The 15370-nt window shown below is 49.1% G+C and overlaps 1 protein-coding gene across 1 annotated transcript; it reads right to left on the bottom strand.

The window, feature by feature from the left end:
- Nucleotides 1-349: 349 nt before the first annotated feature.
- On the bottom strand, nt 350-10862 carry Zfand2a (zinc finger AN1-type containing 2A). The gene is made up of 7 exons (XM_059249216.1): nt 10651-10862; nt 8092-8184; nt 7766-7860; nt 3952-4080; nt 1881-2032; nt 831-896; nt 350-627 (listed from the first exon to the last, which is right to left on the bottom strand). The coding sequence occupies exons 2-7, from the start codon at nt 8144-8146 to the stop codon at nt 612-614; spliced, it is 513 nt and encodes a 170-aa protein (XP_059105199.1). The 5' UTR covers nt 8147-8184; nt 10651-10862; the 3' UTR covers nt 350-611.
- Nucleotides 10863-15370: the final 4508 nt, after the last annotated feature.

Raw genomic sequence — 15370 nt, 5'->3', positions numbered from 1 at the left:
AGTCAGTGCTCTAAACCTCTCTAGCCCCATGTCTGGTTTTTTAAAACATGGACTCTTGAGGTTGGGGATTTAGTTCAGTGGTACAGCACTTGCCTAGCATGCGCAAGACCCTGGGTTCGGTCCTCAGCTCTGGAAAAAAACAAAAAAACCAAAAAGAACAAAAAAACAAAAACAAAAAACCATGGACTCTGGCTGGGCAGTGGTGGTGGTGCATCCCTTTAATCCCAGCACTTGGGAGGCAGAGGCAGGTGGATCTCTTTGAGTTCGAGGCCAGCCTGGTCTACAAAGTGAGTTCCAGGAAAGGCGCAAAGCTACACAGAGAAACCCTGTCTCAGAAACACCCCCCCCCACCACCACCACAAAACAAACAAACAAACAAACAAACAAACAAAACCAAAACCATGGACTCTGGAATAAACCAGGTCCTCATCTTGTGAGGCAAGCACAGAACCCACTGAGCCATCTCCTGCCCTAACTTGAACAGTCAGTGGGAGACTTTTCCATGAAGACTCAGTCTACCAGGAGAATCAGGAAAGCACTGGAGGCCACACCACGAAGGTTAAAACCCAAGAGGAAGGAGCTGGTGTGAGGCCCAGACAGGAGCCCTGTCATCACTTCACCGTCCGCCTGAAGAGAAGAGAAAGAAGTGATGGGTTACCACACATGTCCGAACTGCCTAGAAGGGATCCATCATGAAAAAGGGCCTTGGAGGATACTCAGGACATTCTAGAAACAGCTTTGTGGCCAGGCCTGGCCTTTCTTAGGGAAGCACACCACGTCACATGTTTGAGAGACACAGCTAAAGTCTCACATGTCATTTAGACTAGTACCTGAGTTGCTGGGCCAGCCAGCTGATTCCCGATGGCCTCTGCTCAGGAGCTCTGGATGCTGAAGGCCTATAGAGAAAGTCAGATGTGTATTTATTAGACCCTCTCACCCACATCAAGAAATTCCACCTATGTCTATGTAGTTAGATGTTTGGGCTCCAACCCAGATTATATACAAACAGCTTGAGAAAGTCAAGTGTAATTACAAAGTAACTTAGCTCTTCCCTGACCTCCATATATATGTATGCATGCTGTACCGTGTGCATCCTCTCATTCCCCAGAAAAGATTACAACCCAAAGGTAACTCCTGGGGCTGGCAGACAGCCCGGTGGAGAGCGCCTGCTGCACAAATCTGAGGACTTGCTGAATTCCCAGCACCCAGGTAAAGGCCAGATGCCAGGGTGTCCAAAATCCCAGGGATCCTACAGGGATATTAGGGGCGGGGGTGGAGCAGGAGCCTCCAGGGAAGCTCTCTCAAGTCAGCTGGCACACGCCACAGCAAACAAGAGGCTTTGTGTCAAACAAGGTAGGAATCAAGGACCAACATCCATGCACATGGGGGTGGGTCACACACACACACACACACAGAGTAAGTTATGTTTCATTTTGACTCAGGAGTGCAGATAGAAGTTTCTACTTCTTATTAAAGTAGCAATAAGGATGTTCTGTGCCCCTTTCCACAAGACATGTCAATGTCCTAACCTAACCCCTAGCACCCACAGGAGGGACCTCATTTAGAGACAAATTTTCACTGAGATGACCAAACTAAGCATCAGTCAGGACAGCAGGCCATACAACGGATCATGCCCTAACAGAGCGGAAGCAAGATGCAGACAAAGGCAGAGATGGGAGCAACGTGCCTACGAAGCCAGGCTCACCAGGGAGTACCAGGCAAGCCAGAAACTGGGAGAAGCTGGGAGAGCAATTTGTGCCTCTCAGAAGGAGTCAGCCAGCTGCCAACTCCACTCTAGGCCCATGAGAGAATAAACCTCCGATGCTGGAGTCCCCAGCGTGCGGCAGCTGCAGGACTACCTCCCCGGAGCCTGTGCTCACCTCCCCCGGCTGGTGGCGCTGCTCTCAGCCTGGCAGCTGTGGTCCAGAGGATGCCTGTGCTGAATGCAGAAGTTGCCACGGCACTGTGCACAGGCCAGCGGCAGCATCTCCTTCTTCCTGCATCCCGGTTTCGAGCACCGGTGTGTGAAAACCTGCAAGAGCAAAGTCACTTCTGTGAGCAGCATGTCACCAGCTCAGCTCAAACTGGCCCTGGCAGCTGGGCCAGGTGGCACAGTCCCCTGATTCTAAGTACTCAAAGAGGCTGAGTTAGGGGAGAACTGACTCCATGTGTGTGCCATGGAGACACACACATACACACACTCACACAGAGCCTCTGGTTGTGGCTTAGCAGTAGATTCATTCCCCAACACCGCCCAATAAAAACAAAAGCAACAGAAACCACCTGAAGCTGGGAGACGGCTCGGTGGCTGAGAGCATCTGTAAAGGCCTAAACATCAAGGTCAGACCTCCAGCACCCATGTAAAAAGCCGCACACAGCTACACACATGCCCACAAACCCAGCCCAGTGGGGGACAGGGACAGGGGGCGGGGAGGGGGAGTGGTCACGGAAGCTTGCAGGTTGTCAGCCCAGCTCCAGGTTCAACAAGAAACCATCATAGGGAATGAAGCAGAGCCGATAGAGCAGACCAGGAGACATGCTCTGGCCTCCACACATGCATGCAAGGGCATGCATACACACAAACCAAAATGAACATTTTACTTATTGCTTTTAAAGACTGGGTCTCACTATGTAGCCTTGGCTAGCCAGGAGCTTTGCTATGTATCATGCTGGCCTTTACTCATAGTGATCCCTCTGCCTCTGCCTCCCAATTGCTGGAAATAAAGGCACACACTACATCTGGCTTTTTAAAAAGTAAAATAAAAAGCTAACAAGTCCTGGGCACTCAGAATGAGGATGCCAAGTTCTGTTTAGACAGGTTTTGCCAGGTTAGAGGCAAACACTGACTATGTAGTCGGCAAAGCTGGGGCGCCTGGGAGAGGCAACAGGAGAGTTCCTGGAAGACTAGGCAGAAAGTAAGCAGGTCAGGGAGGTGTAGGGGCCACAGAGGCTTCCTATAAGGCCTCACTCAAGATCAGAAAGCCTGAGCTTGCTCTGCCCAGCAGGACTGCATAATTAGATGATTCGGCCAAGGGAGTGGTTACCAGGTGTTTTGAAGGGTCTACAGTTGTCGGTACTTTATACCTTGATCTTAGAAGGGATTTGGTCTTTTGCCCCTCCCCTTGCTGATGGATAAAAGGACCATTATGATTAAAGTCTCAGCTGCTGGGTATTGACCCAGGGCCTCCCTGAAGCTATCCTGTGTCTCTGTCTTTCTCTTTGTTTAGGCCTTTATTTCTATCTAATACTTCCTCATTCCTCTCTCCTCCCCCTAAGAACCCTTCAACAGGTCATAGCTGGTCTCCTACAGGGAGGGAGGCAAAGCAAGAGTGTCACAGGGGCGCCATGAGGGCAATTGGCTCAGGGCTTCTGGGGACAGTGGTTTGAGGCCTGCATGACCAAGCAGAAAGCTTTTTCCACTGAGCTGCTCCCCAGCTCACGTGTGTGTGCATGTGTGTGTAAAAAGCTCTTCTAGAAGCTGCAGTCAAAGTGTGTGTGTACTTACTCTGGAAAATGCTGGGGACTCCTGAAGACAAGGACCCAAACCGGGACCCTTGTGAGGCTTGGGAGCTGCTCCCATGCAGCAAACTCACCACTCACACACAAGGCAGGGAGACCTCAGCGTCCCACACTTAGAGAACAGACCTCTGGGACTAAAAGACATGGCTCCATTTGTAGAGTGCTTGCCTAACAAGCATAACATCCCGGGTTTGGTTCCCAAACATATAAAACAGGCATGGTAATGCATGACTGTGGTACTAGTACTCGAGAGGGAGGGAGGTTGGGGTTGGGGATCAGGAGTTCAAGGTCATCCTTGACTATAGAACAATATTAGGCCAGCCGGTAAAACTGGTAAAAAGAGGAAAAAAGAAAGAAACCTGACCTTTCCTCCAAAGCAGCAGCAGCAGCAGCAGCAGCAGCAGCGTGTGTGTGCCCTAACCCAGCTCTCACCTTTTGGTTCCTCCCAGGGTGAAAGGTGCAATCTCTGTCCATGTGCTCTCCAACCACCACATCTGGGATCTCACCTCTTTTCACAGGGATGGGGACATTGCAGAGGGGACACACGGGCACCTGCACATCCTGAAATAATGAACACACGATGACACCAGCACTCACACTCCAATGTCACACACAGGAAAATGTGTTTACAAGCGGGAGCACATTGGCGAGGACAAGGAACTATGGTGACAACGTAACAGTAAACCACCCAAGGTTGTCTAGTGGGATCCAGACACAAAAAGGACACCACCAGCTTTGGAGGGCCCTCAAAGGAGGAAGCTGGTGAGATGGGGGTGAGGGGACATAACATGGCCATGGGAGAGGACCCACCTGACCCCTCAGAGCCAAGGTGATGGGTGGAAACTGGCAGGAAGGATCCCAGCAGTCACTCTGCAGCTGCCTCTCTGATCCCAGTGGCTTTACCAACAGGGCGAGATGCCCTCGGCAGAGGAGGGGCTGTACCCCACTGCTGACTGCCAGCCAGAGACTGAGGGTGCTCTGGAGGGCGTGGAGGCAAAACTCTAAGCCAGGACCACTGAGGGAGGGATCCATGCCAGAGGGGATGGGACAGCTGACATCAGATGGAAACAGGGGTCACAGGCTTCTGTGCCCTGCTGTCTGCAGGAGGGCTGCCTCAGTTGGCTGATGAGCCCACCAAGAAACAAAGCATTCCTATGTGATCTCCAGATAGACATTTCCTAACATGGGCACAAGAAAGGTCCAGATGACAGAAACAGCTTGCCACCTAGTCATCAGTGCCTGGTAAACAGGAACGTGAGTCACCGACCCCACCCACCCTCATGACTTGGCTGGACTGTGCCCAGCTCTGGTTAAGGCATGTGATAAAGTCACCTACTGTCCATATGCCACCAGGGGAAGTGGCAGAGTTCACTGACATGACTTGTGAGTCACCTCTGGGATAGAGTGAACCCATGGACTGGAGTGACCTCCTAGTGTCTGGTGGACAGTGTACAATCTCCTGAGGAAACAAGAAACTGCTGCTCCCTGGTGCAGGGGAATCCACAAGCCAAGTGTATAAGTGAAGGACCAACTGTGAAGGCTGGAATGTGGGGCACACAATGAGGGTGCAGTTTTAGGGCTGGGAGACAGTCCAGTTGGCAAAGATACCCATGCAAGCACTGGGACCTGCGTTCTAACCTCAGCACCCACCTTAAAGCCAGGTTTGATGGAATATGCTGGTAAACCCAACACTTCGGAGGTGGAGACACGGGGACCCCTGGGGCTTGCGAGCCAGCTGGCCTAACCTATGGTGAACTCCAGGCAGCGAGTGACTATCTCAGGAAACAAGGGATGGCACCCGAGGTTGTCCTCTACTTGTCCCTCATACGCAGCACAGTTCAGCTGAGAGCAGGCGGACTTCCCCGTGGGTCTCGGGGGTCACAGCCTACAGCCACAGTCCATTTACTGAGCAAGCTCAGTCCTGGCTTCCACACAAACACACTATCTGGAGACAGCACCCCTGCATGGAGCATAGGCTGCAGAGGCAATCAAGGGCTCTTCTGACTTCCTGACTGTCTCAAAAGACTGCTTCTGCTGACCCTCTGCACCTACCAGGAACAGCTCAGAGCACTAATATTCCAGTATCTATGTGAGTACTTCCACACAATCTTGTAGCAAGCAGAGACACTAAAAATTGGTCATCTCAGGCTGGCCTTGAACTCATAGAGATCCTCCTGTCTCTTCTGCCTCCAGAGTGCTGGGATTAAAGGCATGTCACTATGCCCAGTCCCCAGGGACTTTAACTGTTTAGAAACCCTCAGGGAAGAAAGGGACCTGGTGAGCTCCTCTGTTCTGGTGCTCTGTAGTGCTGACTTTGATGGCTGTAAGAATCCAAATATGATAAAATGACATAGAAGTGTATCTCTACTCTGTACTGCAAAAATTGCCTGCTTTTAGTTTTGTATTATAGGTACATCAGATGTGACTACTGGAGGAAATGGATGAAGAGTGCACTGATTCTCACTGTAACTTCCTAAAAATTTAAAATTACTTCAAAATAAAAAGCTAAAAATAAGTTTTAAAAAATTGGTCATCTCCCTCCACGGTTGTTTATTCCTTTAGACGCCCAGCCTAAGAGGGCTGGGGAGACAGCTCAGAGACCCAAATTCAAACCCCAGGACCCATGTAAGAGCCAGGTGCTTGCATTAAATTTTGTTGTGTTGTTTGTTTTTGAAACAGGATTTCTCTGTGTATTCTTTACTGTCCTTGAATTTGCTCTGTAGACGTGACTGGCCTTGAACTTCAAGATCCACTGCCTCTGCCTATCAGCTATCAGTAACAGCATGTGCTATCTATCACTATGCCCAGCTGACAGCATGCATTTGTAATTCCAATGCTGGGAAGGCAGAAACTGGAAGATCTTGGGGCTTGCTGGCCAGATTCAGTAAGAGACCTTGTTTCAAAAAATGTGACAGATCTGGATTTTTAAATACAGGCTGAGCATCCTCAATCCAAAAATCCCAGATCCAAATACACTCCCAAGTCCAAGCTTTTTGACTTCCAACATGTTACAAATGGAAAAATCTCCTATCTGATCTTGTGTGACAGTTAAAATGCAGATACACTGAAAATACCATGTAAAATCATCTTCAGATGGTGTATGTAAAAAGTATCAGAGACATGAGTAAACAGAATCCTATCCCAAAGATATGGAATTGTATGTGCATGTGTGGCATGTGTGTGTGTGTGTGTGTGTGTGTGTGTGTGTGTGTGTGTGTATTTCAAATCTGAAAAGAAAAAATAAAAAACCTGAAACCTGGGGGGTGGGTTGGGAGAAAAGCCTGGGGGATGGGAGGAGGGAGGACAGGGGAATCTGAGGTTGATATGTAAAATGAACAGAAACTATCTTAATAAAAATAAATAATAAAATAAAAATAAGTAAAAACAAATAAATACAAAAAAAAAAATGTGGAAAGCAGCTGGGTGTGGTAGCACACACCTTTAATCCCAGCACTAAGGAGACAGACAGTTTCTTTGAGTTTAGGGCCATCCTGATTGACAAAGCAAATTCCAAGCCATCAGAGCTACAAAGTGAGACCCTGTCTCAAAATACCAAACTAAACAAATAAGTAAATAATAAAATAAATAAATAAAACTAATCAATATAAGCAGCTCTGTGGCTGGTATCCACTGTACTGATGGTACACTATACTGCTAAACTGTCACATGAGTTCCCTGAGAAGCTAGCTCTGGAAGCCATGCTGCAACCCATCCCTGCCCCATTTGAAACCCAATCCTGTTTGTCTCAAAGTGTCCTCCAAGACATCTTGCCTGGGGGTGGGTCAGTCCCCCAACTCTGTGACAGGGAGAAGAGAACAGTGAGTGAGATGCAGACCAAGAATAAAAGCTGGTGTCGTGGAGAACAGCTAGAAGGGAAACTACGTCCAACAGAGGGACCGTTGCTTACCCTGTGAGAGCAAAGTGCCTGCAGTGGGAACAGGAAGCCAGAAGAGTACAGCAATTGGGAACTCCAGCTGACTCCCTCAACGCCCCCAGTCTGCTTCTGCTGGATGATCCAGTGCCCCAGTGGATGATGTTTTACTATTCATCTACCCACCCATCCATCATCTCCCCTTCTTCCAGCTCTGGCTCACCACCTACTCTTTTACCTTGGCCGGCTACATACTTAAGAAACCCACTCATTCCAATCTCAAAGCATGGCTGACACAGACCATCCTCTGGCCTACACAGAACTGGACAGAACAGCTGTGGTGCGTGCGGTCTAGACTCCAGGATGATGAATTACCTTCTTGAATGCAAAGGGACACTTATGACTCCAATAGGAAAAATGGTCTTTACAGAAATCTTCTTTACATGCGTCACATGTTATTGGCAGAAAATCTAAAACACAAAAATCAAGCAAAACAGTAAATCATCTGAAAGATTGGAACCAAAGAATTACATACCACTCAAAGCAGGAATGTATCTACATTAGACTCCTCGTGCCTTTAATCCCAGCACTAGTTGACAGAGGCCAACTAGTTAGTTAATGATGTAATTAATAGCCAGATGTCCCTCACAAAATGGCCGATGAAATACTGTTTCCTAGAAGGAGCCCTTGAAAGGTCTCACCTAGTTGCTTGCAAGTCGGTTCTGAGCAGTGCTTCCCCAAGTCAGGAAACTCCATTGTGAACAGTGTCCAAAACACAGGTATTGAAGTATCACCTGTGGGAATTAGAATGAGGCCCCAAGTTAGTCACCAGGACCTGTAACCTGTGGCCAATGAGCATGAAGAGACTCCCTCTGTGGGGAGCATGGGATGTCCAAATCATCCTGGGGCCAAGTCACAAATGCCCAAGATTTCAGCAGAGAGGCAAATGGGAGTTTCTTCATAAACACCAAGTCCCAGCCCAAGAGCCAAACCCATGGTAGGAGAGGCCTTACCGGCCTTACCGTCTAGTCCCTTTAGGTCCTAGTTTACAAAGCCCGTCCTAACCACGGGGTTTCCAGGAAAGCCACATTTCAATGCATCCTGAGATTCCCAGGCTAGGCTAGGTGGTGCATGCCTGTCACCCCAACCACTCTAAAGGCTGGGACTGGAGAATCACACAAACTCTAGGCCAGCCTGGACAGCTCTGAGAGACCATGTGTATTCGTTTCTTTCTTGTTGCTGTGATAAATACCCTGACAAAAAGCAACTTCGGGGAAAAAAGAGTTTGTTTTCACTCACAGAGATCCGCCTGGCTCTGCCTCCCAAGTGCTGGGATTAAAGGCGTGCACCACCACCGCCCAGCAGATCATCCTATTTCAAAGAAAAGGGTGGATGGGCCAGGGATGGTGGTGCACGCCTTTAATCCCAGCACTCAGGAGGCAGAGCCAGGTGGATCTCTGTGAGTTCAGGCCAGCCTGGTCTACAAAGTGAGTTCCAGGAAAGGCACAAAGCTACAGAGAAACCCTGTCTGAAAAACTGAGAAAAAAAAAAGGGTGGATGGCTTCTGAGGAATGACATCTGAGGTTATTAGCTTAATAAAAGAATGTCTGGCTAGCATGTGGGAAGGGGAAGTTCTGAGTCCAATCCCCAACTCTGGCAAGAACAAAACAAATGTGGTGAGAATGAGGAGGGCTGTCCACATTCAATTCATAGCTGCCACTGAAACTTACGATCTCCTTGGATTTCAGTTGCAATTTCATCTCCTCAGTACACTTGTTGACATCAAGAGTCTGTTCCCAGGTGCCAAAGACATTAGCTGACTACATTCCCCAGTGGAGTCTGTCCCTTGCCTCTTACTCCCTTATGCACTGAGTTGTACTTTGTGCTTACTACTTAATGATATCAGGCCAGAGCTGATCAGGGAAGGAGGCACAAGCCATTAACTAAACCACAAGAAACAGACAACTGCCGGGCAGTGGTGGCGCACGCCTTTAATCCCAGCACTCGGGAGGCAGAGGCAGGCGGATCTCTGTGAGTTCAGGCCAGTCTGGTCTACAGAGTGAGTTCCAGGAAAGGCACAAAGCTACACAGAGAAACCCTGTCTCGAAAAACAAAAAAAAAAAAAAAAAAAAAAAAAAAAAAAAAGAAAGAAAAAAAAAAAAGAAACAGACAGCTAGAAAGTGGCATCCTGGAGACAGACCAGACTTAAGTCCAAGTCTCCTCTATGTCCTGTCATCCATCAAATGGCTCAAAACTCCTGCACTTTCCAGTGTTCCAAGTCCCCCAAAGATCTTCTTAACGTCTTTCTATCACTTCTCTTCTCCACTGGGAACTTCTAATCTAGAACCTAGATTAGAACTCTCTGGTCTCAGTAAACATCTATTTGCCTTGCAAGGACCAATCTGCAATGTCACTTTCTCAGACACCACCCCTACCACCTGCCAGCCTCCACCCGCCCTCTGCTCTTCCCTTCCTGGTGCGTTTAACTGCTAACTGCTGGTTCTCATTCCTGTTGGCTAGAAAATCTTTTGGCATCATACACAACAGAATCCACATTATGAAATGTTCTTATTCAAAGCTACCAGAGCCGGGCGGCGGTGGCGGCAGCGCACGCCTTTAATCCTAGCACTCGGGAGACAGCCAGGTGGATATCTATAAGTTCGAGGCCAGCCTAGTTTACAGAGCAAGATCCAGGACAGGCACCAAAACTACACAGGGAAACCCTGTCTCAACAAACAAACAAACAAAGCTACCAGAATTTGATACTATTCCCAAATGACCATCGATTGATTCTTTTCTTTCTAGGGGGAGGGCAGTCTATATTATGTGGCCCTGGCTGTCCTGTAACTCGCTTTGTGGACCACGCTGACCATCAACTCAAAGATCTGCCTGCCTCTGCCTCCGGGAGCGCTAGAATTAAAGGTGTGAACCACCGTGCCCGACGGGTACATTGTTTCTTGAGAAAGAGTCTTCATTACTTAGCTCAGGCTAGCCTGGAACTTGTGATCTAATGGCTCGACTTCCCCAGTGCAGAGACTACAGGCCTGCATCACCACACCTGGCCCACGACACCAGCTCAGGACAGCTGACCTGGGAATCTAAGATGTCACTGCGCTGAGACAGTAACTTCTTGCTGCCCTGGCCAGGGGAAGCCACAGCGCGGAGACGCCAGGCCCTGGTTCACCAGCTCCTGTGACCCGCCCCTCCTCAGCAGCACCTGTGACCCCGGTTCAGCTCGACCCACAATGACACACCGGTACCTGTCTGGGGTAGTAGCTGGGGACGGCGGCGGAAACAGACAAGCGGGGTCCTTCGTGATCAGCCCGGCGACACCACAGTAGGGACCGCGGGTCCAATCTCCGCGTGCCACCTGACTTCTCGCAAGTCCGGAAAGCGTAGCATTGCACCTGCGGCAGCCGGGGCCATTTATCCTCAGTCAACAGATTCAGAGTCATGCATCCTGGGCGTTCCCGACGCGCTCCGATGACGCCATGTGAATGCCAACCAATCCCGTAACCCCTCGGCTAGGCTCGCGGGCGCGCCCGAAACGTCACCGAAAGCCGGCCAATCGCTTCGCGCCGTGACCCCCAGGGGGCCGCGCGCCGTGATGTCGTCACTCACCGTGCGCCCAATCTGGCTGTTCCACGGCTCGGTTTCCTCCTTGTCTTCGGCCTCTTTGCTGGAACTTTCACGAAGCGTCTCTGGCTTTGGCTGAGTCACGGTGAGGCAGTTCTGGGTGAGGTGGCAGGCCTGCATCAGGGAGTCTGAGACAGGACTGGGCTGGGGTGGCGAGGCTCCTGTGGGTCGGAGATGCAGTATGCACAGACTTGGTGGTCCATCTGTGAAGCTGTAGGGATCCCAGGACTGGAGGAGACAGAACACCTGGGCCAGGCCTTGGAAGTGAGATCCAGTCTAGAGATGGATTACAAGATGGTATTCAAGATGTCTGTGTCTTTGTTAGTACAGTTGGAGCACCTTTGCCCTATGCATACGGATTAGGTGTGAGGGGCCCAAAACAGCTTGACCACACAGCTGCCATGACTGGGCTTAGAGGCCCAGACACTGCTTCTGTGACAGGCTTATGGGCTGACAACACCCAGACCCAGGAAAAGCCATAAGCTGACCCTACCCAGAGAGGGCCTACATCTAAGGGGAAATACCTGACATCCCAAACACTCCAACCATTAGATAAGGTTAGATAAGATCGCCAGATGTCCCTGAATCTAGTACACAACTATTTCTGTTTTACAGATACCTCTAGACAAATGTCAGCCAATCACCTGAAACCAAATAATATGAGTGACTATGGCACGGGAACAGATTCAGTTCACCTCAGATTTATGGAGTTCTTGTAGTAACAGGTCAAAGATGATAAGGTAGAGACTGGAGAGATGGCTCAGAGGTGAAGAGCACTGGCTGCTCTTCCAGAGGACCTGAGTTCAATTCCTAGCAACCACATGGTGGCTCACAACCATCTGTAATGAGATCTGGTGCCCTCTTCTGGCATGCTGGCCAAACACGGTATACATAATAAATAAAATGGGCCGGGCGGTGGTGGCGCACGCCTTTAATCCCAACACTGGGAGGCAGAGGCAGGCGGATCTCTGTGAGTTCAAGGCCAGCCTGGTCTACAAAGTGAGTTCCAGGAAAGGCTCAAAGCTACGCCGAGAAACCCTGTCTTGAAAAACCAAAAAAAAAATAAATAAAATTTTATATTTATATATATATATTTATATATATTTATATATATATACTCATTCCAAAATACATATAGCCAAAAAAAATAAATAAATACATAAATAAATAAATAAATAAATAAATAAATAAATAAATAAATAAATAAATAAAATGCCTTGGTGGAAACCTCAGGTAGATGGATTACAGCAAGTGGGAGGCCTCTGCTATGGGCCTCACATGCTATCTGTTGATTCTTAGCCTCTTAGTATTTACCTAAGAGTGTCAAAGATGTTAGTTAGGTCACACATGCACTGGTGGTGGGCATAGGTGGCTAATGGAGGAGCTAAAGATATCTAGCCCAAGATAATTCCAACTCTGTGAAATTAGTGAGGTTATAATCAGCCTGTAGAATGTGTAACAACAGTGTAGCTTTCCCCAAGGTTTGGGAGTTTTAGTTAACACCAGTACGGCTTATCCCCTTACTCATAAAGCTGGCTTGTGTTGCTCTACCCATGATGAGTCGGCAAGAAGGAGTGTTTCTAGTGTTGAAGACCTGGGCCCTTGAGTGTCAAAGGTTTGCTCCTAGGCTGTGCTGACAGACTAGAGCTTTACAGTTGCAAGCCCTAGGAATAGGGACCTATGCTACAGGCTCCATGGCCAGACTAGTGGCTGCAGGTGCTTGGGTTAGAGGTTCTAGGTTTCACATTCAGCTGCTAGTGTTGGGCCCTGGGTATCGGGACCCTCACCTAGCAGCTGGTAGTGCCAACCCTGTCAGACCGAGGGTATCTTGCCAGCTTCTGGGAGCTCTGCTGGCAATGGGCCTGTGTTTCCTTCCTCTGACTTGGCAACTTTCTGTTTTCTTTCCTTCTTTCTCCAGTATTGGCACCCCACTCTCTCCTCTCCACTCCCCATTGCGGTCCTTGTTTTGTGCCCCTTTATAGCTCCTGGACACTCTGAACCTCCTCAGCAGCTCTCTAGCCATTTCTCATCATGTTAGCAACATGTAGGCAAAAGGAACATGAGGAGCCGCATTGGATCAGAACCCATGTACAGAGCTGGGAGTGGTTATGCGGGATGCTCATCCCAGTGCTGGGGAAGCACAGACCCTGGGGGCTTGCTGGCTACCTAGTCAGCTGAAAACAGCAAATTCCATGTTCAGTGAGGAATCCTATCTCAAAAAAAGGTAGAAAGGAGGTAAAGGCATCTGATGTTGCTGGGTGGTGGTGGCACATGCTTTTAATCCCAGCACTCAGGAGGCAGAGGTAGGTGGATCTCTGTGAGTTCAAGGCCAGCCAAGCTACACAGAGAAACCCTGTCTCAAAGAAAAACCAAAAAAAAAAAAAAGGCATTTGATGTTGACCTTGTGCGCGTGTGTGCGTGCACACGCATCAGAGGTGACCCGAAGATAGGTGTGGGAGGAGAAACACGTGAGACGGGAACCTGAGGGGGTCAAGGAAGGGATGTAGGTATGCTCTTGAGGGAGGAAGTCCAGCCAGGTGGTCCACAGAGCCCCATACTCTACCGAATTCAGGAAAAAAGACTGGAAAATCCTTCTAGATGTGGCCAGGATGGACTGTGCCATACACAATGATAGAAAACAACAAAATTAGTCTTCTCTTTTGTTTTTCTTTTAATAGTGCTGGGGATGGAACTTGGTCTGTTTTTGCTCCCATTCTCCAGGTGAGCTCCATCAGCTATCATCCTCTCTGAATCTGGAAACAATGGAGAGTTCACATTCAAGAGCATCCCTGGCCGCCTCGGCTCTGGAAGCCCCACTCTGTCAACTAATGACACCCTGTGCTTGCAGCTTCCGCCCGTGACTTCTACTCCAAGTTCACTAACCACGCCCAGCTACGGCCCTAGGATGTCTCTGGTAGAGGAGGACTATTGATACCCGATGAACTGTAGACTGACATATCAAGGGCTGGAGAGATAACTCAGTTGGGTTCAAGGCCCCAGAACCCACATGGGGTCAGGCATAGTAGCGCACATGTGTGATCTTAGTGTTCCTATGGTGAGAGACAAGGTGAAAACAGGAATTCCCCAGAGCTTGAAGGCTGCAAAAGACCCTCTCTCAAGGGAGAAGGCAAAGACTGACACCTGAGATTGTCCTCTGCCCAACCATGCATTCCATGGAGTGCATGTATCTGCACTCACATACATGAACAATATCCACACATGCACAGTAACGTGCCATGGGCTAGGGATGTGGCTTCATTGGCAGAGTGCTTGCATAGTGTGCATGAAGCCCTGGGTTCCATTCCGAGCACTGAATACACTGGACATGATGTTCAGGTGGTGCAGGTAGGAGGATCAGGAGTTCAAGGCCATCCTCTGCTAAGTAGGTAGTTCCAGGCTACAAGGAGAGTCTCAAAAACAAGATCTGTCATAGCAGTGGGTGCCAGGTTGGCAGTGGAGGACAAGTGAACAGTTCTGTGTACTCTTTACATGGTGTCTCTTGCATCTGCTCTATGTGAATGCTGTCATTCCTGGAAATAATTAGATCACAAGGCCCCTGAGGATGGGGACTGTACCCTTAAACTGTGTATATGATGCTTACACCTGAGGCCGCCCCAGGGATTTATCACAAGAATGCAGGGAAGGGGTCAAAAACTTCCTGGGTCTCTGGCAGCCTCATGGTGAAGATATATGTCTATTTAGACAGTCTTCCTATGTAGCCCAGGCAGGACTAGAACTCACAGTGACCTTCCCAAGGACTGAGATTACAAATGTGCATCATCAAGCCAGTCACCGACCTGTTTCTTTAAATTCTAGCTGCCAGACTATATGTTGGTGGAGTATTAAAGATGGTCATGAACTCCATGCAGGTGCTTTTGCCTTTTGCATTCTGTCCTAAAGCTCCTCCTCTGCACCCCTGACTCAAACTCCAATACTGGGCATTGAACCAGGGCCATAAACATGCTTAGCCAATGCTATGTTGGTCTCACCTCTTACAGGAATTCTTGGGATTCAGTTCTACCCCTGAACCACGCTTCCAGCCCCTCACTGGGAATTCTAGGCAGGTGCTCTACCACTGAGCCACACCCCAGCCCCTCACTGGGGGATTCTAGGCAGGTGCTCTACCACTGAGCTACACCCCAGCCCCTCTCTGGGGGATTCTAGGCAGGTGCTCTACCACTGAGCCACACCCCAGCCCCTCACTGGTGGATTCTAGATGCTCTACCACTGAGCTACACTCTTAGCCCTTGTTTTATGTTTTATTTTGATACGTGGTCTCACTGTGTAGTCCAAGATGACATTAAAATGATGATCCTCCTGCCTCAACCTGCTTGCTGAGTGCTA

The sequence above is a fragment of the Peromyscus eremicus genome, chromosome 23, assembly GCF_949786415.1.
Source record: "Peromyscus eremicus chromosome 23, PerEre_H2_v1, whole genome shotgun sequence".
NCBI classification, from domain to species: domain Eukaryota; kingdom Metazoa; phylum Chordata; class Mammalia; order Rodentia; family Cricetidae; genus Peromyscus; species Peromyscus eremicus.
Note: the sequence above shows the minus strand (reverse complement) of the source record. Positions and strands in the feature narration are given on the sequence as shown.